General features: G+C 41.4%; 1 protein-coding gene and 1 non-coding gene across 8 annotated transcripts in view; both read left to right on the forward strand.

Moving 5' to 3' along the window:
• The window catches only part of kank1a (KN motif and ankyrin repeat domains 1a), a 441,925-nt gene that overhangs the window by 324,740 nt on the left and 93,952 nt on the right, over positions 1-23,233 (forward strand). For 5 of the 7 annotated variants that reach the window (XM_072516870.1, XM_072516869.1, XM_072516872.1 and 2 more), the window contains one exon: positions 19,117-21,786. In XM_072516870.1, the coding sequence (XP_072372971.1) occupies positions 19,117-21,786 (2,670 nt within the window). The remainder of the gene's footprint in view (positions 1-19,116; positions 21,787-23,233) is intronic. The other 2 variants (XM_072516874.1, XM_072516875.1) reach the window with 1 other exon arrangement.
• LOC140430165 (U2 spliceosomal RNA) lies at positions 9,407-9,600 on the forward strand. Its single transcript, XR_011949345.1, has one exon. It is a non-coding gene; the product is annotated as a U2 spliceosomal RNA (small nuclear RNA).

A 23,233-nucleotide genomic window follows, 5' to 3' on the forward strand; every position in this document is an offset into this window, starting at 1 on the left:
TCAGGTGATTGCTCAGAAATATCGGAGTGGGTAAGTGGATATTTTTTTTTGCCTGAACATGGTCGGAAAAAGTGTTTCCGATCCTGATCGGAAAATGTGGGAAATTACTTTTAAAAGAACGATCTACATGCAATTTGCATGTTTCTGAAAGTAAGAAGGTGCAATGTATATGGCTTGGCACTTTCCAAATCCACTTCTTGCTGTGGAAGAAGTACTGGAAGAATTTCTATAATTAAAGCTTGTTTATTTTTGCTTCTTTAATTCTAGGCTGCCTTTAAGAAAGTAAACCATAGAAATCCAGCAAGTGTAGCCCCACAGCCTTGGCCATTTTGTTATGAGTGAAAGTGAGCTACGGTGTCAGTGCTCTTGCTAGAACCAAAAACAAATCCTCTGGGTTGCTATCTATCTGCAGCCTTTGTCTAATATTTAACTACCTGTAATTCGAAGCATGAGTCAGTTGCCAATTCAAGCCATATAATAATTAAACATTGCTCTGTTGACAGTAAGGTTTTACTTTAGTAGAATATGAAGCCTTCTAAGGCTCTTGGTGATTGACACAGCGCTAACAGGCATTACGAATAATAGTCGAATTGAGACCTACGGCTTGGCAGCTTCTACAACATTTTCAAGGAAATTCCAAAAGGACTGAGAATCTGGCCTTAGCAATGCTAGTTATTTGCCTGCTGATGTGTCAGGAATAAACGAGCCAGTCTAAATGTGAAGTGTGCTACAGACTTGCGTTTTGCACTGTGTGGGAGAAAGAGAAGGATTATTAAGCTGTGGTAAGTAGACAAGCTTCTTTATCTCAAACTTGTTCCTTTATGTTTTTAGAGAAACAAACTTTAATGAGCCTAATCTTCTATAATGCTGACATACGTCACTTTGATATTCACAATAAAATCCTCAATGTGGCAAATTAGAATAAATAGGCTTGTATGATTTGCTAGGAAGTTATTCATTAATTCCGGACTTGTACTAAGCACTGAGTGCATAATTAGGTTTCACAATTTCACATCTGTACTCTACTGTTCACTAAGTCACTTTTCTCATCTCTCTCTCTCTGACATTTTGTATCCTAACACTGCATTAAAAATCTGTGTTTATGCGAGTATCCCCATAATCATTACCCTGTCTGTCACTGCCTATGGCCTTAAATCCTCCTCTGCTTCCCTCCTTGATGGGGAATAACTTGATGTGGCAAAACATCTCATGGCATCTGGCATTAGTTAAATGTGCCCTTGCATGAGTTTTTGAATGGAAAGTTGCTGAAAATGCAAGTTGATAACATCGCAACAAGGGCAACCCCTGGCATCTGCAACCTAGTGTGTTGGATAAGTAATTGTATCCTCTTAACCAATTGGATTGAGGAATTGTGAAATGTACGCCACATGCACTGAGAAGAAAGTGCAAATTAGATAATGAATTTAATGCCAAACCCTGTGAAGAAAAGAGCAATGGAGAGGGAAAGAAAGATTGGATTGATGGAGGGGAAAAAAGAAAAGATGAGGAATTTTTCTTTCATCACAACTAATCACTGAAAGAACGAGTCCACATTTGTAATAAATGCAAATTACTGCGGATGCTGGAATCTGAAAATACTGAACAATCTCAGCAGTTCTGACAGCATCAGTGGAGAGAAGGGAGCTAACGTTTTTTGAGTCTGGATGACTATCAAAGGTTTGGCAAAGAATCGTCCAGGCTCGAAACGTTAGCCACATTTGCAGTAGTTCATCTTCAATGGCAAAAAGGCTCTTTGGCAGTAATTAACACATTTACCACACCAACAATAGGATAGTTGGACTGCTGTGAACAACACTGAACAATGTGATGAGTTTTCCTTCCAACCGACCAGACAAATCAGCCACTTCATGCTGTTTAATATATTTTAGTCGTGAGCCAGACGCCAAGATGCCATTTTCTCAGAGCAACTTTTCAATTTCTGCCTTTAACGTTACATATGCCTCGCCTGAAGTTACTGTAGGATCTGCACATAAATAATGGCAATCACATTGCTTTGACAGTAATTCTGAACTTACTGGTCAGAATTTAGCAACAACTCGGTTAGGTTTTTTTCCATGTACGCACTTTTAAGATGCTATAAAATGGCCACCAAATCTGTATCTCATCCAATGCTTCAGTGATACTCTTATTGTATGACATGCATAGCGCACAAATAGAAGTGATTGCAACGTTCCAATGTCTTTCAGCTCAGTTTTTGTTTTGAATGGTCAATATGGTCAAGTCCATTGTCATGCAAGTAAAGTATTTCGGAAGTCTAATCCATTTTGTCCAAAACCTTTCTATAGAATAGTTTCTTTGCACTGTGATATAAAAATCAATAAACTTGTCTTTTCTTAAAACTATTTTCAAATCATGATCCCAAGCATAAAAATGTTCTTTGTACAGGATGTTTGCCAAAAGACCTGCAGATATTCTTTGTGATTTAAAAAATATTCGTGTTTGCGAAAATGGGATGGTTCAGCACATTGTTGATCTAGATTCTAGAAGTATGTTGCAAAAGGTAAAATGATCAAAATCGCATTGCGATCTGTCAAGCAGGCATCTGGCTAGGCAGCCATGAATTTTTAGACCGTAAAATTCTAGTCTCAAGTCACAGGGTGGTACCTGAATGGAAACCTGAATGAATTCAGCTGGAGAGCGGTGTGGCTACATGCGGGATCTTGCACTGTTCTCATTAATTATCGATTTGCAAGGAGTCTGCTGAATCTCTGGGCGGGCAGCAAGTTGCCCACCCCACCATTATCTCAGAGGCTCCCACATCTGGGCACTCCTCGGTCTCACCCATCTCTGTGCCCAGCCTTGGCACAGCTTGTTTTACAGGGAGCTACCGATCTCAGCGGGGGCCAGTTTAGCTCAGTTGGCCGGACAACTAGCTTATGATGCTGAGGTTATTCATGAAGGCCCCTCCTTCTCTCACCCTTGCCCCTCGTTTGAGGTGGGGTGATCCTCAGGTTAAATCACCACCAGTCAGCTCTGCCCCTCAAAGGGGAAAGCAGCCTATCTGGGACTATGGCAACTTTACTTACTTATATCTCAGCGAGGGTGTGAAAGGAAAACAAAATCAGCACCTACTGACCTCCCAAGCCCAGGAAGAAGTCTATCTCATCAGGTGCATACCACTTGTGTAGAGTCCTGAAAGTGAATGTTCTAAATTCCCACTGGCTGGGTGCTTAATTTGGACGGGAACAAGATTCCACAGTAGTGACCTTTGTAATGAGCATTCTTGAGATGCAAATAGGGTTCCTGACATGACTTGGCCCACGTATAAATCGCCAAGAAAGTCAGATCAGAATTCCTAAATAATTTCCCAAAATTCCCATCCCCCACTGCCATGATTCCTGCTGTTTGCAGGAGTGGAAAATCCACCCATAGTTTGTTTCATATGTGTTAACAGTCACTTCCTGTTGCTTCCACTTAAATCCTGTCATGGTTTGGTTTCCTTAACCTGGTGACGGAATCGTATATCTATATTTTCATGGGCCTGTTGACTTTTATCATCAGTATGAGAGAGTTATCCAGTACATGAATATTAAGTTGCGATGAAGCTGTATAAACCAGCAGGGGCTGGTTTAGCACTGGGCTAAATAGCTGGATTTTAAAGCAGACCCAGGCAGGCCAGCAGCGCGAGTTCAATTCCCGCACCAGCCTCCCCGAACAGGCGCCGGAATGTGGCGACTAGGGACTTTTCACAGTAACTTCATTTGAAGCCTACTTGCGACCATAAGCAATTTTAATTTCATTTTATAGAACACTCTTTGAACTGCAGTGAGAGTACTCTGTGCTGTTCTGGTTGCCACACTCTCAAATGGATGTGATTGCAGTAAAGAGGGTGCAGAGATTCACCAGGATGTTGCCTGGGCTGAAGCATTTCAGTTATGAAGAGAGGAAGGCTAGGCTAGGATTGTTTTCCTTTGAGCAGAAAAGACTGAGGGGGGACATGATAGAGATGTACAAAATTATGAGGGACGTAGGTAGGGTAAATAGGAAGAAACTTAGGCTGAAGGGCTTCTTTTGTGCTGTAAACTCTGACTGTCGTCCTGCATCTGACTATCCTCCTGCAATCTGACACATCAAGTTGTCAAGTGCCTTAGAATGATCATGCAGCAATTCAGCATCGTAGATTCCTAGACATTTAGAGAACTGGAGATCACGTGGCCCATCGTGTCGGCATCGGTCAGCAAGAAATCACCTAGCCTTTTAGGGTATGTTGCGTATATCAAAGTACTTTGAGGGTTACTGCCTCTGCCAATTCTTTCAGCCGCATGTTCCTGATCCTCACCATCCTCACTGCAATAGTTTCCCCATTAATCCACTCAACATACTACCTCATGCTAAATCTATACTGTCATGTGAGAGTACCTTTAAGAAATGGATGTTTAAGCAATGTACCTTTAAGAAAACAGTGATGTCAGAGAGTGGGTGGAGCTGAGCTCAGTTCAGCCATTTTGAAGTTCCAGTTTTGAGGAAAAAAAGCTTGGTGTGTGTCTGTGTTTGCAGTGAGCTGGATCTGCTGTGATCTCTGCCATGAAAGACTATCTCTGGATCATTTGGGTGATTTAAACTCAAAAGTAAAGCCTTTAACCTGATGTGTTTCTGTTTAAAGGTGTTAAGTCTCTGGGATGTTGAAAGGAATAACTGAAGGATTATTTAGTGTTGTAATATTTTCGGGGTTATCTTTGAAGAAAGGGTGTTAAGAGATCCAATGTTTATTTAAGATGTTAAGTTGAGTTCATGGAATAAACATTGTTTTGTGTTTAAAAACCCATTTGTCCATAATTGTAATCCCACTCCTCGGGAACAAGCCGTGTGCTCGGAAAAGCAACAATAGCATTAAAGGGGGAGGTTGGTTGAACTCTATGATACATTTTGGGGTTCTGAAAAGGCCTCGCCCATAACAATTGGGGGCTCGTCAGGGATAAAAGTCTATCTGTTGGATTGGCTTTTGTGAACTTAAAGACAGTTGCTTTTCCGGTGTGGTATTTTAGTTTAAGTGGGGAGTGTTGTGAACAATGGCTCTTTCGGAGGCTCAGAAGTTTTTGGGGTTGGATGCGGTGACATGTGATACCTTACGGACAAAGACTAAAAACAGACTGTTGGGTCTGGCAAAAACATTGCAGTTAACATTACCTGTCAAAATGCGAAAAGATGAGGTAATTATGGCGGTGGTTAAGCATTTAAAGTTGCCTGAGACAGAGTTTGACTCATGGGAAATGGCAAAAATTCAGTTGCAAATTAAACAAATGGAACATGAGAAAGAATTAAAGCGGCTTGAATACAAAAGAGAGAGAGAGGACAGAGAAAAAGAGAGAGAGAGGAAAAAGAAAAGGAGAAGAAAGGAGAAAAGAAAGAATAGCCCTAGCGGAACAAAACGAAAAAGGGAGATACAGATCAGGGAAAAAGATAAAGAGAGGGAGTTTGAACTTCAGAATATGGCCATGAAACATGACAATCAGTTAAAATTGGCAGACATAAAGGGAAACGTACAGTTGGAGGATAGTGATGAGGATAGTGAGAAAGAGCGTCACAGTCAAAGGCTTGGTGGGAATCTATTTAAATATGTCCAAGCAGTGCCAAGGTTTGACGAGAAGGAAGTGGAAGCCTTTTTCATTTCATTTGAGAAGGTAGCTAAACAAATGAAATGGCCACAGGACATGTGGGTGTTACTGATTCAAACAAAGCTGGTAGGTAGAGCTAGTGAAGTGTTTGCATCACTACTGGAGGAGGTATCTGGAACTTGTGAGGAGGTGAAGAAATCCATCTTAAGTGCATATGAGCTAGTGCCTGAAGCTTACAGACCAAGGTTTAGAAATGTAAGGAAAGAATTTGGTCAAACATACATGGAGTTTGAAAGGCTCAAACAGAGTAATTTTGATAGGTGGATAAGGGCTTTGAAAATAGACCAAACGTATGAAGCTCTCAGAGAAATTATACTTTTTGAGGAGTTTAAAAATTCAATTCCTGATATAGTGAGAACGCGTGTGGAAGAACAGAGGGTTAAAACTGCGAAATTAGCAGCAGAAATGGCAGATGATTATGAATTAGTTCATGAATCAAAGATTAGTTTCCGACATCAGTTTCAGCCGGTGAGGGATAGAAACTGGGGACATGAGAAATACTCAAGTGGTAAAGGTGAAGGTGATCTGATGGGAGATAATAAAGAGAGTGTACCTCAGATTAAAAAAGAAATCCAGGAGGATGGAAAAGAAATGAAAAGCTTCAAATGTTTTCATTGTAATAAACTAGGCCATGTAAAGTCACAGTGTTGGTGCTTGAAGAAAAGCACTGGGAAGGCTGATGTGGTCAAACAGGATAAGACAGTGGGATTTGTTAGAGTGGTAAAGGAACGCCCAAGGGAAGCGAAGGAGGTAAGAAGGTGCCAGATGTCTTTAAAGAATTTACTTGTGTGGGTAAAGTTTACTCATGTGTATCAGGAGGAGCAGGTAAAGAAGTCACAGTTTTAAGAGATACAGGGGCTAGTCAATCTTTAATGGTAAGAGATGAGGAATTATGTAGTTTGGGAAGAATGTTGCCAGAAAAAGTGGTGATATGTGGAATTCAGGGTGAGAGGAGTAGCATTCCATTATATAAGGTAAGGTTGGAAAGTCCAGTGAAGAGTGGTGAAGTGGTAGTCGGAGTAATAGAGAAACTATCTTGTCCAGGAATACAGTTTATTTTGGGTAATGATATAGCTGGGTCACAGGTGGGAGTGATGCCTACTGTGGTTGATAAGCCAGTGGAAAACCAGTCAACTGAAGTCTTGAAGGACGAATATCCTGGGATGTTTCTGGATTGTGTGGTAACAAGGTCGCAAAGTCACAGGTTAAGACGAGGAGAAATCAAAGAGTGAAGATGAAGTTGAAGTGCAATTAACAGAAACGATTTTTGATCAGATGGTTGAAAAATAACAAGAACAGGTGGAGGATGAGGTGGATATTTCTAGCTCAGGAAAATTGGCGGAGTTACAACAGAAAGATGTGGAAATAAAACGGACATATCAGAAAGCATATACGGAAGAGGCATCTGAGCGTAAACCAGAGTGTTATTACCGTAAAAGTGATGTCTTGATGAGAAAATGGAGACCTGTACATATGTAGGTGGATGAAAAGTGGGCAGAAGTTCATCAAGTAGTATTGCCGGTAGGGTATAGAAAGGAGGTGTTGCAAGTTGCACATGAGGAACCAGTGGGAGGTCATTTGGGAATAAGGAAAACTCGAGCTAAAATCCAGAAACATTTTAATTGGCCTTGACTACATAAAGATGTAGTTACATTTTGTCAATCATGTCACACATGTCAATTGATAGGGAAACCTCAAGCAGTGATAAAACCAGCGCCCTTAATACCCATTCCAGCATTTGAGGAACCTTTTACAAGGGTCCTAATCGATTGTGTAGGACCGTTTCCTAAAACAAAAAGTGGAAATCAATATCTTTTGACTATAATGGATGTGTCTACTAGGTTTCTAGAGGCCATGCCAGTACGTAATATTACAACTAAAAAGATTGTGGAGGAGTTACTTAAATTCTTTACTAGATAGGGACTACCACAGAAATTCAATCGGATCAATGATCAAATTTTACCTCACCAAAGTTATTCAAAGAAGTTATGGATAGCTTAGGAATAAAACAATTTAAATCAACTTACCATCCAGAATCGCAGGGAGCGTTAGCAAGGTGGCATCAGACATTAAAGACAATGTTGAGGGCGTATTGTCAAGATTATCCAGAGGATTGGGATAAAGGAATCCCATTCGTATTGTTTGCAATTAGGGATGCACCTAATGAGTCTACCAAATTTTCTCCTTTTGAACAAATTTTTGGTCACAAGGTAAGAGGACCACTTAAATTGATTAAGGAAAAATTGGTGGGTGAGAAATCGGAAATTACACTATTGGATTATGTGTCACATTTTAGGGAACGATTAAATAGAACAGGTGAATTGGCTAGACAACATTTGAAAGTTGCACAAAATGTGATGAAACGGGTAACGGACAAGAAATCCAAAGTTCGTAGTTTTGCCAGTGGGGATAAAGTTTCAGTGTTGTTACCAGTGGTAGGTGAGCCTTTAAAAGCTAGGTTTTGTGGACCATATCAGATTGAAAGGAAATTAAGTTAGGTGAATTATGTGGTAAAAACACCAGATAGAAGGAAGACTCACCAAGTGTGTCATGTGACTATGCTTAAAACTTACTTTGAAAGGGAAGGAGAGAAAAAGGAGGTTTTCATGATTATAACTCAACGTGACGAACCAAATCCAGATGACTGTGAATTTGACATACCTCAAATTAAATTGGAAAATGAGGATGTTCTTAAAAATTGGGATGAATTGTTACGTTACCTTCCAGAGGAAAAACGAACTGACCTGAAAGAGTTATTGATATCACATGGGCAAGTTTGTAGAGATAAATTGGGAAGTATTAAAATGGCTATATCTGATGTAGATGTGGGAAATGCTGTTCCTTTCAAACAACATCCATATAAACTTAATCCTTTAAACTTGGCATAGGTTAACAGAGAGATTGAGACTATGCTGAAGAATGGCATAATTGAAGTGGGTTGCAGCCAATGGGGCTCACCCATAGTGACGGTACCCAACGGTTGTGTGTGGACTATGGAAAGGTGAATGCAGTTACAAGAACGGACTCTTATCCTATCCCACTCGTGAAGGATTACATTGAGAAATTGGGACAATCTGCTTTCATTTCCAACTTCCAGACATGGAAAGAACATTTTACACATCGTATGGAGTTCTTCAATCGACTTCAGGCGGCGGGTTTAGTGATGAACCTAGCAGAAAGCGAATTTGGAGAAGCCTGAATCACTTTCCTTGAGTTTCCGGTACCCTCAAGGCGAAGGGACATAATGCAATCTCTTAGCATGAATGAATTTGATCGAACCTTTGTGCAAAAGACTTGTGGCGTGATTACGCCACTGATGGAATTGTTGAAGAAACTTTTAAAAATTCAATGGACATCAGACTTTCAACAGGCATTTGACTGCCTGAAAGCTGTGATCACCAATGCTCCTGTATTGGAGAATTGCAAGGGGCCCTGTGGTCAGATTTAACGACAGTATCTGATTCTAAAGTGAAATGCCGAGGAGATGGATCGTGCAGCGACTTTCTTGTTCAAAGAGACTGTCAATCGAGAAGGATTTTGGTTGGAGGAAGAAGAACAAAGAAAAATGGACTATATTATTATACTGTTTGCGTGTGTTGTTTTCTTTAAATGAAAATGTATATTTACTGTGTACATTTCTTAGTGGATGGTGCAAAAATGAAACCATCTTGAAGTTGATGGGTTTTTTTTTCTTGGGGGGAGGTGTCATGTGAGAGTACCTTTAAGAAATGGATGTTTAAGCAATGTACCTTTAAGAAAACAGTGATGTCATCGCTTCTCGGCCTTTTGGCTAAGATCAAGTGTCTGTAGATTGAGCCTTTGGTTCAGATCTGGTATGTCTCTCTTGTGGGGACCATGAATTGGATTCAATTTGAATTAGTTTTTTGGAGCAGGTGAGGAGCTGGATTAGGGATTCACCCCTGACCCACACTCTGAGCCCTGGCTTGGTAACTCAGAAAAGGAAAAAAAATTTAAAGAAAACAAGTGATGTCAGAGAGTAGGTGGAGCTGAGCTCAGTTCAGCCATTTTGAAGTTCCAGTTTTGAGGAAAAGAGCTTGGTGTGTGTCTGTGTTTGCAGTGAGCTGGATCTGCTATGATCTCTGCCATGAAAGACTATCTCTGGATCATTTGGGTGATTTAAACTCATAAAAGTAAAGCCTTTAACCTGAAGTGTTTCTGTTTAAAGGTGTTAAGTCTCTGGGATGTTGAAAGGAATAACTGAAGGATTATTTAGTGTTGTAATATTTTCGGGTTTATCTTTGAAGAAAGGGGTGTGAAGAGATCCAATGTTTATTTAAGAGGTTAAGTTGAATTCATGGAATAAACATTGTTTTGTGTTTAAAACCCACGTGTCCATAATTGTAATCCCACACTAGGGAACAAGCCGTGTGCGAGGAAAAGCAGCAATAGCATTAAAGGGGGAGGTTGGTTGAACTCCATGATACATTTTGGGGCTCTGAAAACGCCTCGCCCATAACAATACCCTCTGGTTATCGACCGTTTAACCAAGGGAAATGGACCACTCATAATTCTGTATACTTCGATTAGGTTTTCCTCAGCTTCCTCTGTGCCAAAGAAACAATGCTACTCCATTCAAATCTTTGCTTGCAATTTAAACCGCCGCCTCTGTGCCAAAGACACAATGCTACCCTATCCAATCTTTTCTCGCAATTTAAAATTCTCCAATCCAGGCAACATCCTCGTAAAACTTTTTTGTCTCCTCTCCTATGCAGTCACAATTTGTCTATAGTACGGTGACCAGAGCTGCACTCAGTACTTTATTTGTGCCCTAACCAGTGTTGTGTACAGTTCAGACGACACTAAGATAAGTGGTAAAGCAAAAAGTGCAGAGGATACTGGAAGTCTGCAGAGGGATTTGGATAGGCTAAGTGAATGGGGTAGGGTCTGGCAGATGGAATACAATATTGACAAATGTGAGGTTATCCATTTTGGTAGGAATAACAGCAAAAGGGATTATTATTTAAATGATAAAATATTAAAACATGATGCTGTGCAGAGAGACCTGGGTGTGCTAGTGCATGAGTCGCAGAAAGTTAGTTTTCAGGTGCAACAGGTGATTAAGAAGGCAAATGGAATTTTGTCCTTCATTGCTAGAGGGATGGAGTTTAAGACTAGGGAGGTTATGCTGCAATTGTATAAGGTGTTAGTGAGGCCACACCTGGAGTATTGTGTTCAGTTTTGGTCTCCTTACTTGAGAAAGGACGTACTGGCACTGGAGGGTGTGCAGAGGAGATTCACTAGGTTAATCCCAGAGCTGAAGGGGTTGGATTACGAGGAGAGGTTGAGTAGACTGGGACTGTACTCGTTGGAATTTAGAAGGATGAGGGGGGATCTTATAGAAACATATAAGATTATGAAGGGAATAGATAGGATAGATGCGGGCAGGTTGTTTCCACTGGCGGGTAAAAGCAGAACTAGGGGGCATAGCCTCAAAATAAGGGGAAGTAGATTTCGGACTGAGTTTAGGAGGAACTTCTTCACCCAAAGGGTTGTGAATCTATGGAATTTCTTGCCCAGTGAAGCAGTAGAGGCTCCTTCATTAAATGTTTTTAAGATAAAGATAGATAGTTTTTTGAAGAATAAAGGGATTAAGGGTTATGCTGTTCGGGCCGGAAGGTGGAGCTGAGTCCACAAAAGATCAGCCATGATCTCATTGAATGGTGGAGCAGGCTCGAGGGGCCAGATGGCCTGCTCCTGCTCCTAGTTCTTATGTTCTTATGTAAGGCCATTCGCCCATCGAGTCTGCACCGACCCCTAAAAAGGCACCCAACCTCCCTAACCCCAGAACCCACCTAACCTGCTCATCCTTGGACACTAAGGGGCAATTTAATCATGGCCGATCCACCTAACCTGCATATCTTTGGACTGGGAGGAAACCAGAACACCCGGAGGAAAGCCAGGCAGGCACGGCGCTGTGAGGTAGCAGTGCTAACCACTGTGCCACCATGCCACCCTACCTTCATGGATCTGTGGAGCTGCTGTCCAGAGTTTCTCTGTTCCTCTCCACTTATCTGTCTCCTGCCATTTATTGCGCATTCGCTTGCCTTGTTCGCACTTTTTTTAAATTTAGAGACCTAATTATTTTTTTCCAATTAAGGGGCAATTTAACATGACCTGCACCTACCCTGCACATCTTTTTGGGCTGTGGATGTGAGACCCACGCAGACACGGGGAAAATGTGCAAACTCCATACGGACAACAACCCGGTCCGGGATCGAACCCAGGTCCTCGGTGCTGTGAGGCAGCAGCGCTAAGCACTGCGCCACTATGCTGCCCTACCTTTTATGCCTTCAGTTCTGCTCTTTTTAAATCTCTACTATGGCCGCGATTTAATGAAAAAATAAGAGTCCGGTTTTGGGCATTAGTGGGGTGTTTCCCGGCACCTGCAGTGCCAAGAACAACCCCGCTATTAAACTACTTTTTTTGGCCTCAGTGAGGAACGCCCGTTGAAGACTGACTTGCATTCATGTCCTGCACTGATGAGCTGAGCATTTTTAAATGGCATCCCGATCTCTCAACACTCCACACTCCCCAATGCCCTATCCTATCCATTAGAGGGTCCTCGAGCTCCCCTCACCCCACCTCATTAGGGTAAGGCACCCCTGGGCCTGATTCCCAGTCTGGGCAACCTGTCATGTGGGCACCTTGGCATTGCCAGCCTGGCACCCTGCCAATCTGGCAGTGCCATGGTGCCCGGGTGGCATCGGGGGTGCCAGACGTCCACCCTGCCAGAGTCCGGCCACTGGGTGTCCTCCGATCTCCTGGGAGACATGCCCACCACCCCTGTGCCGTTACGCTTGGTCCACATTTGTGTGGACGGGTGTTCGATCCGCTGCCTTGGGATACTCCGGTGCGAACATGTTTACGTGTGCAGAACATCACAATTAAATATGTAAATTGGGCAGGATCCAGTTTGCGATGTCTAACGAGATCTAATTAGATCTCGCGAGGCATCCTAAGCATCATAAATCTCGCGGGAGGCCTCAAGATTTACGGGACTCGTCATGTCACCCTTTCGGCCGCGACTAGGCCATACAATCACAGCCTATATATTAGCAGAATGTTTGCGTTTCAGTTTGAATGAACAGAAGAAACAGTTAACAAATGTTAAAAGCAGTGCTCAAACTGGGGGAGCCTGGTTTTGGGGTACTGCAGCAACATGCTGTTTTGTTGGCAGGTTAGAGGTAAAGCAAAGCAGAGTGCATTTGCTTATGTATGTAGTCTGTGTTTGGTGTGTATTGTGTATGGCTGTAAATTTTAAAATCAACCAAGCTGCATTTCAAAACAAATATTGATCTTTGTCATGTGGAATTACGTGGTATCCTGTCTAAGTCTGTTTGCACTTCACCAATTAAACAGACCTTCAGTATATTTAAAGGAACTGGTATTGAGTTAATTTTACCAGTGAATACTATTCCTGAAATAGTGCAGAGCAGTGTTCACCATAAAAGTCATAATTGCAACCGGGGTCAATCTTTCATAACTATTTGCAGAATGGTCTGCTTGTAGAGCCTCTGCCAAAATTCTCAATCTGCAAAATTGTGCAGTTGTTTATCATGTTGCAAGGTGAACATAATCCTTTCTAAATACTCATTCAGGTCATTTTTTTTCTTATCGTTTTCTGCAAGATCATGGCTAAACACAGTTCTAGCTATTGAGGGAAATGTCCACATGAAAATGGACCGAATTCCAAAGTTCAATCCCAGAATCTCATGTAATGGAAGCAGAATTTGATTTATTAAAGCCGAATGGCACTGGACCAAGCCTGGCAAATATGAAAAAGTGCAAAAGTGCAGCTGTGCTCTGTCTCGCCTGTGGGATCTTGCATCTGCATTCCTTCATAATAATCCTTAAGATTTAGCAACTAAGGAAATTGCCTGATCAACATTATGGATTCCAAAGATGGTTTCTGCTCCAGTTTGTACCTACTGCTTGTGTGGATTTTCAACACACATGTATCTGGGGTGATATTACCTGAACCAAGCTCTTGATCACCTAAACAGAAACTGCTGTTTACTTCAATATTTGTGAACACTCCTAGGGTGCAAGGCATGTTTTCACATGTCAAATTATTACTCTTCAAAAAATAAGTGACAATTGTTTGTGTGAGTGTTGATGGGCAGTTCACCTCTGAATTTAGTTTGGTTAGTGGGTGGGGGAAGATGGGTGGTGGTGGCGGGGGAGGGGGGGGGGATCCTGATTGAATCTTGATTTGAAAATACCTAACTTCCAAACCGTATACAAAATAGCAGAAATAACTACACTGCAATCAGTAGTACGAGACTCCCACTGTCCTCAACCTCTTGTTGACACAGGCCAATTATGATACTACTACACACATCAGCTAACCGAGCACAGACCCAGAAATAAGCTTTGGTCTGTATTGCGAGAATGTAATAATGATTGAGGTAATTGCCGTATCAATGTTCTAAAAAGTAAGACTGAAACGCACACTTGAAAACCCCAATTTGGTTTAAAACCTTTGTGTGGGGGTATTATATTTATTAGTTATGCAAGTGGCTCCTTTTCAAGATGCTTTTTACATTGTAGGAGTACAGCTATTGGCAGATTAATTCTATCTCACAGATGTCCTGATGTTTGGAACTTTGTACACCTCTGAAAATGATCTGCATGAGTCATCCAGCTAAAGGGGGCTGGTTTCCGACATTAGTATTGCATATTAAAGTTAGATTTCTACACTACACATGGGAGCTCTATGTAAGTAACAGTTCACTGAAAGCAGGGGAGCAGCACACAGCATATCGCACACCCTCTGTCATGAGAAAAGACACTAAAAGCACCACAGGTGGTAATTATAAAACAATTTCTCAGCTGGAACTGGGAAGGAGGTGGTTCCTACTCCTGGACTATTCCATCAAAATATTAGAGCGACAAATTAATGTTACTTCATGATCTGCATTAAGTATTTTTTTTAATAAATTTGAAGTACCCAATTCATTTTTTCCAATTAAGGGGCAATTTAGTGTGGCCAATCGACCTATCCTGCACATCTTTTTGGTTTGTGGGGGTCAGACCCACTCAGCCACTGGGAGAATGTGCTAACTCTACAAGGACAGTGACCCGGGGCCGGGATCAAACCCAGGTCCTCAGTGCTATCCACTGTGTCGCCATGATCTGCATTAAGTTGTTTAAGTGTGTTTATGATAATGGAAGTAGATATTTCTTTCAGTTTTTAAGCCTGTGAGCTTCATACAAGAATCTTAACTTGTGGCAGGTCCATTCCCATGTGGATGGGTTGAGTTTTGCGGTTGGTTTGCTATTTCCATATCCAGTAGTTAAAATGAAATTAAATTACAGGAAATCTTTGTTTGATTAAAGACAATCTATCTAAAATCCATGCTGTACTGATGACCTTGTCATCTCTAGCAGACCTAGGGAGTGGGAAACGCTTTTCCAACCTGGGTGTATAGTGTTCCACCAAGTATGTCAAGTGACTAGCCCTGGGCATGGAATAAAGAGAGAAAGCCCTGCTAAATGTCCATTTGGGCAGTAAATGAATTGCAGGCACATGAGTATGATTGCATTTTCAGGAAAACGTTTGCATGAAAACCAGTTATTGTGCACACATCTGGATACAATGTGCCATTGGAGCTCTAGCCCACGCAGCTGTACTGGCCAGTACAAGGCAGCATGCATGATGTATTTTTAGAACAGCATTGTTCTACTTTTAGCATGGAATCCTTGTATCACCAACATGTAATACCAAGGTTGCTGCATTAATATAAATGATGTCATACTTTGGTGTGAATTATTTTTAATCCGTAAAGTCTCTGTTCAGTTACTGCTGCTTACTAATGCTCCCCCAAGGTGCTGTGTAACAGTTATCCATCCACAAACTCCCATAAGATGAATTAACTGTCAGTCATCTCATTGCTGTTTTAGAATTGTGTGCACAAATTGATTTCTGTCTTCTACATAACATTGGCTGTTACGCTTCAAATGTACTTTATTGGTTGCAAAGTGCTTTGGGACATCCTGAGGACTGCAAAGGGGAGCACTTTTGATTTTGTTTTAGTTCTTTTAAAATTGATTTGATGGTTTACACCAAATGGTGTGGGGGATAAATTGCCTAACTAGAAGGCGTTTACTTTAGATTAGTATTTTCACCATAAGTATTTGTGGGTCTGCAATCATTGTGAATTGGCAAAAGTACAAAATAATGGTCCAGCTCTTCCAATCAGGGTCAGGAACCATGGACAGGATTCTCCCATCTTGTCTGTGGCAGGACACATTGCAAGCGGGAATGGAAAAATTTTCATTCCAGCCAAAACTCACTCCAATCACGGCATCGGAAAATTTAAGCATGTATTTCCAACCCTGATCAGAGAAACACTTCACTGCAACAATTTTCTTCTTTATGAGCGATCGTCCGATGGATGAACCTTCACATCTGAACTGGTGCAAGAAAGCGCGTGGGAAGCATTATAGAGAATCTACGCAGAAGCCACTCCCCTTTTTCATAGCTCAGGCAGCTGCATTCCAGGTAGTCGAGTTTAAATTTTCAAAGGTGCTTTGAAATGCTATAGAGAGATGGTAGGTAGGGGTGGGTAAGGTGATCGGGTGGGTTGGGTAAGGAGGTAACTGGGTGTGTTAAGAGGGTTGGGTGAGGGGGTAACAAGGTAGGGTGGGTAATGGAGAGGATAGTAAGCAGGTCAGGATGTATTTTGGTTGGGTCGGGAGCTAGATGGGTTTGGGAGGAGTAGGGTCGGGGGAGTTGGGTGGTAGGGGCTCGTTGGTTCAAGGGCTAGTCAGATCATGAGGTTAGGGTAGTCCAGGATTGAGGGGTAGTCAAGCGGTCAATGTGAATGATTGTGGAGGAGGTCAATTGTCTAGTTACCCAGATGCTAGACTAGGTTGTTTCCTGGATAACTATTAAAGTGAGCAAGTTAGGACTGTCCAAAGCCTCCGACACTAACTCAAAGCGTTGGAGACCTTTTTCGGAAGGTCCCAGGGAGCAGGAGAATTGCCAGTTGAAGTTCAAACTTCAGGGCAATTCTTACGGAGTCCTTGCAATGGAATGTCAAGGAATCCCGTAGCGCATCTTCGTAGGTACGTCTGGTATCCGACCATTCGGAGACTGGAAGATCTGAATCCAGTTGTAGGGAGATTTTGCTCCCTCTCCTTGAGCACCCTAGACTATTCTCGCCATTAAGGAAAGCTTTGTTAGTGCGATGGTAATTAGTCTTTTATATATATATATATATATATATATATATATATATATATATATATATATATAAATAGTTAGAACCTTAACAAAAGTAAAAAGGCTGATTTATTGGAGTGGTTTCATTTTGTCCATAAAGCCTGATTTTTAATCTCTGGACTGGTATGCATGGTAGATTAAGACTATGCAGGGTTTCCTACTATACCCTGATGTGCCATCCAATCCTTCAGACTTAACTTAGTGCCTTGGAATGTTTTGCTCCATCAAAATTGTCATATTAATGCATGCTCTTTCCAGGCCATTTGCTCAGAGAAGTGGGGCCTGATTTAAATGTCTGCTGGCATACCTGAGGCATACGCACCATTTGAATTGTGGACTCAGCTACGGCATGTACAGTCTTGAATCGGCCAGTGAATGCCGTAGGCAGAAAGTATCCTTGGCACAGGAGGCCCTCGGAAGTGAATCTTTCTTTTTTTTTTACTTTAAATTGATTTCTTGTTGGCCATGCATGCTGTACTTGCTCCACATGGGTTCCCTGAGTCTCCCCAACCTGGGATTGCCTCAATCCAAAACCTTGATTTTCCCAATTCCCCTCACCCCACCCACTTACTTTGCCGGGGACCGTTTCGACAGGTCTCCAATAATTGCCTGACGCCCTGGCCAGCTCCCCCCATGACTTTAGATCCCGAGTGGCCAGTGGTGCTTCGGGTGGAATCTCATGTCAAGGCTTCAACTGAAGTCTGGGAGTTGAAGCCACCACTCGCTTTGACCCCATACTGTTGATTCCTGCCCCAAGTTAAATTCGGGACTATAATTTTGAAAGAAACCTTTTGAAAGCCCTTCAGGTTTCACACATTAATGAAGCATTTTGAGAAGGTAGGAGGAGCTTTGAGACTTAAATTATTTTAATATCATTGCAACAGTTTTTTAAAAAATGAAATTTAGTTGTATACTTTTCCGAATTCAAACCATGTTATATTGTAGATTGTGTGCGGGTTTTTTATGTTTCAGTTTGAATGAACAGAAGGAGCTCTGTTTCCATTCAAAAAGACAGTGTTCAGAAGCAGGTGGGAGAACTGAGGATATTTTGAAAAACAGAGATTTCATTGGTGTTAGCCCAGCCTATGCTGCGGTGTGCTGTACTTGGCTAAGTTTACACTAATACTGGAATTTTCCCTTCTAGGGCACAGTGTGAGTTAGAGCAGGCAGGACTTCAGCTGACGGCTCTTTCAGCGTAGTTGAAGTTTGCTAAAAGTGTCTGAAGCTCTCGATTATAGATTGCAAATTTGTTTCTTGCTGGTTGGGGAGAGGGGGAGGTGGGGGAGAGAGAGTGAGGGACAAAAGCTTGGATGTATATGCTACATAAACTTGGCCACCATTTCAGAAGCTGGATCTTGTTTCTTCACAGTTGCTTGTCTGCAGTCGTAAGTAATGGAATTCTCCTTTTCCTGTTCAGTAGTATAGGCCAAAACCAGCACAGTTAATGAGTCTGAAACAGCAGCCGCTCTTTTAGGGTGTATAGCCATTTTAAAACTGTTCAATAATGTGCAATAATTAGTTAGAGTGGGTACGATGGTTCTACCCTGATATTTGATTAGACAGTTCCTCTTCTAGCTGTGGAATTTCAGGCCATGTTGGAAACAGGTCTGACTGCATATTTTTAGTGAGTGTGCTCAGCAGAGCAAAATCTGATTGGGACGACTTGTGACAAAAAAAACACTGTTACTTAAACACAGTAGATAATTCCCTTTAAACTCAACTTTAAGTAAAATTTTAACTCTCCTTTCCCTCCGAAAGAGATGCAATGAGAGACTGAAGGCAGCAGTGTTCTGCTTTCAGCAGGAAAAGTTTGTGTATTTACCTTTTCTGTACCTCAGAGGAATCTTTCAACATATGGTTCACTGCAGTGCATGTGGGCACCTGATTAATGCACAGAAGTTAAGATCCAAAAGATTTCTACTTCTGAAGCTTTATATCAAGATCAGTTTTAACAGAAATCTATAGCTTGCTGCTAATAAAGGCATCTGCAGAGGTGTATCTTTACCCACTAAATGTGGCATTTCACAGTAAAGCGATTATTAAAACTCTTTGTCATGTGCTATGATTGCAAAATGCACCAAGTAAAATGGCTTTCTCTTTGCTTTGTGTTAAACTTTATCAGGATTTCTCAGTTAGTGATGTTTAAAAGGAAACTCTTACATTTTGACTTTGAATTATAACTGTCTACAGGCAGACTTTTTAAAAATATATTTTTATTTTAAATTTCTCCAGCAGAAAAAGGAGGGCAATCTTTAAATGGAGAAGATGAAAAGGATCCACAATCTCCATATTCTGTGGAAACTCCTTATGGCTTTCAAATAGACTTGGATTTCCTTAAATATGTCGATGATATACAAAGAGGAAACACCATAAAGAAACTGAACATTCAAAGAAAGTCCAAAGTGGCTAGAACGCCTGCAAACCCTCGAAGCACTGGGGACCAGGTCAGCGGATGGACCTCGACAGAATCCCTGTCCTCCTCCAACAGTGAAGACAACAAATTGTCACCATCATTATTTATTGGTGCAAGAAGTCAGCATCCTCCTCAAATAAGAGGTAGTGGTATTGAGGCATCACCAGCATTTTTGTCTGTTCAAGAAAAACTGTTGCCGCCGCCATCACCGAGACCCACAGCACATAACTTCCATGTTGAGAAAACGCTGATGGAAACCCGTAGAAGGTTGGAGCAAGAGCGATTGATCATGCAGTCAACTGTTGGAGATGCACGGCGACCGAGGTTTGCAAGTTTTGGAGGCATGGGCTCTACAAATTCTTTAGCTTCATTTACAGGATCTACTGGACTGAATCAAGCGTCCCCAAATTCTCAGCAAATTCATAATGGTTTCCAGGCAAATGGAGATTATAATCCTTATTTCACTTCATCCATGGGTAGTTCCATTCGTCATAGTCCTTTAAGTTCAGGTATCACAACGCCCGTCACAAATGTTACTCCAATGCACCTTCAGCACATCAGAGAGCAAATGGTGGTTGCGCTCCGAAGACTCAAAGAGCTTGAGGAGCAAGTGAAAACGATTCCGATTCTACAGGTAAAAATTTCAGTGTTACAGGAAGAAAGAAGGCAGTTAACAGCACAGCTGAAAAGCCAAAAGAATTTGAATCAGAATGTCACATCTGGGTTTCGAAAGCGATCTTACAGTGCAGGCAATGCAGACCATTTTGAGCAAATGCTGCAGACGAAGCAGGGAGGAGAATTGCACATTGACTCAGAAGATGAAATGGAAAGTTTAGAACAGAGCTCATTGAGAATGGAGGAGTTCAGGCAACTGACTGCAGAAATGCAGGCTCTTGAAAAAAAGATACAGGAGAGTAGTGACGAGAAGCAGACTGGCAGTAGAATATCTACGCAACCTTTGGCGAAAGCCAAAGAGTACAGGTCCATAGCTGTGGGAACAGATCTGAACATGAATGAGTTTGTGGTTTACCATCGATCTGCGAGACATTTCAAAGATGTAGCAGTCGGGGCAGCTGTCAAGCAGACGGATGCCTGTATTGGGGTCACTGAAACTCTGTTAGGTATCACTACAGAGGCAGAGGTGGAAATTGAACTGCAACAGGAGACCATCGATGCGCTTAAAGAGAAAATCTACAGGCTTGAGGTGCAGTTAAAGGAAACTACACACGAAGTGGAGATGAGTAAACTGAAATTAGAGCTACAGGTTGCTGGATCCAGGAAAAAGACAGATAAATATGTAATGGCACAACCGTTGGTCTCCAGTGCATCAATACAAGCAACAGTACAAACAAAAAACCAAATGGTTGGTGACCATGTAAACTATTGTGATGCTTGTGTAGGCACTCATCAGCAAACACACAGCACTGGAGTCACTTGTAGGCCTGATATCCGAGATGTTGCTGTGGGACCAGATATACCATTGAGCTGCTGGGTTGTACATGAGAAAGTGGAATTGCAGGATATGGGTGTAGGTCATCATGTTGTAATGTGTGATAAAACTATGAATTGTGGGATGGAGAAAGGTTTCTCAGATGTGGCCATAAACACAGACGGGTGTATGCAAGAGCTTATCAAGATGAGAGAAAAAGTTCTACAAATCAAGGAATCTAAGTCAATAGGCTGTGGTGATTGTTCAGTAGATGTTATTGTTTGCCAACCAAAAGAACTGATCTCCTCTAGTACGAACACTGTACCAGTTAATACAGTTGATTCAGCTGTAATGGCAGTACCCCAAACTGCAAACCGGCAAACTCACACAGACGTCGATAGATTGAATCAATTCACAAATACTGAGCTAATAACAGTTGCAGACTCCGCGACCAATACCCTTGTGAGCAATTATGATAAAGAGACCAACACTGCAGTCATTGAAACACGAACTGTAGCTGTGGGAGACGGTAGAGTGAAGGACATCAGTGCAACTATTAAAACGCGCTCCATTGGTGTAGGCACAACAGCCACTTATGATATAGATTTGGACAAGTCATCGGTCAAGATGAAAGATTTCGGAATTGGGCAGTTGAGCGTAAATGAGAACTATCTTGTTGGTTTGAAAACGAGAAGTATTGGTTGTGGCACAATTAATCATCAACATGGGACTCCCAGCACAAAAAGCATCGGTGTCGGTGGTGAGCCTGTGTTTGCTGCAAAAAGCCAAGATACTGATCTTATGTCAAATCCAGAGTCAGAATCCACATTGAATCATTACGTTGAGCGTGTGCAAAAGTTGTTACAGGAGCAGCAGATGCTACTGGCTGAAAATTATACTGAGCTGGCCGATGCATTTGGAGAACCCCACTCTCAGATTGGATCTCTCAATTCACAGCTTATCAATACGCTGACTTCAATAAATTCTGTAATGAAATATGGGAGCACTGAGGAAATGAGCAGTGATGTTGTCGACCCTTGTCCGGAGACCATAATTACAGGTTAGTTGCAAGCCCGTGATTCTCGTGGGTATGTACCTTTGTAACTGACGCAAGTGTTTTGATGGGTTTCCTCACGCTTAACTGATGACAAAACTTACAAATTGGACTACCTTAAATCTTTTGCCATCACATATGTTCAATTAAACCAATTTATGCATGCCTGTGACTAAATGGAATTTTCATCACTCTTCCACATGTTTGTCAGTGATTACAACGTTTTGAATGTCGTGAGACTACCCAATTGCATGTGATAGATTATCTGTTATACTGTGAGATATCCCATATGCTTTAAAAGCGTTTGCCAAAAATGTAAATATTCTTTGTCCTTAACTGAGTTGCAAATTTCTATCAAATTCGTGTAACGTTGAAAAACATCTGAATCAAAGGAAGAAAATAAATCTGGTTTGGCTGCGATATGTTTTAAGGTATAGATGGAAGAACATTTATGGTAGTCACACTTTGGTTCAAGTGAAAAATTATAACTCACTCAACCTTTTGCTATTTGCGGGTCACCTGGTTGCGACATTTAAAGTTGGTGAAAGTCTATACAATATTGCCTCATTGCAGTAAAAATTTTCTTAAGTTGAGAATATAGCAAATAATAAGTTTACTTAAATGCATTACGATTACCACTCTTTTACTCATTACGGACAAATAGTAACCTGACATATTGCCTGAATTTCCGACCAATTTAAGTTATGACTGGTTTGCTCTTGCCAAGAAGCAGGGCAATATTTACTTCATTGTATGCAATTTCTCAGCACTTTAATGCATTCAGTTTGACTACGATTTCCATAACTTACTACAACCTATCATTTACATCCTTGAATACTACAGTCAGTGAATTACGCTTTAATGTCCAATCATTGTTCTGTAGGCAAACACAGCTGTTAATTTCCATAGGCAATGACTAATATTTAAGGAATGAATGTATGCATGGCAACAGTTACACATTCCTTTCTGGCACAAAAACACACAAAAAAAGCAGCCCAACCATGGCTAACAGAAGAACTTGGGGATAGTGTTGGATCCATAGAGGAGTCAAATAAAGTTGCTAGAGAAAATAGCAAGACAAAGGATTGGGAGCAGTTCGGAATAGTGCGAAGCAGGACCAAGAGATTAATTAAGAGAGGAAAATAGACCATAACAGCTTGCAAAAATGGTCTGTAAAAGCTTCTATAAGTATGGAAAAAGATTAGTGGAGACAAATATAGGCCCATATAGTCCGAAAAAGGAGAATTTATAATAGAGAACAAAAAAATGGCAGCACAATTAAACAACTACTTTAGTTCTGTCTTCACAGAGAAAAACACAAATAACTTCCCAGAAATGTTACGGAACCCAGGTCTAGCTCGAAGGAATTGAAGAAAATTAGTATTAACTAAAGAAAAAGTACTGGAGACATTCGGGGACTGAAAGTCAATAAATCCCCAGAACCTGATAATTT

Source organism: Scyliorhinus torazame, chromosome 9, assembly GCF_047496885.1.
Source record: "Scyliorhinus torazame isolate Kashiwa2021f chromosome 9, sScyTor2.1, whole genome shotgun sequence".
Lineage (NCBI taxonomy): Eukaryota > Metazoa > Chordata > Chondrichthyes > Carcharhiniformes > Scyliorhinidae > Scyliorhinus > Scyliorhinus torazame.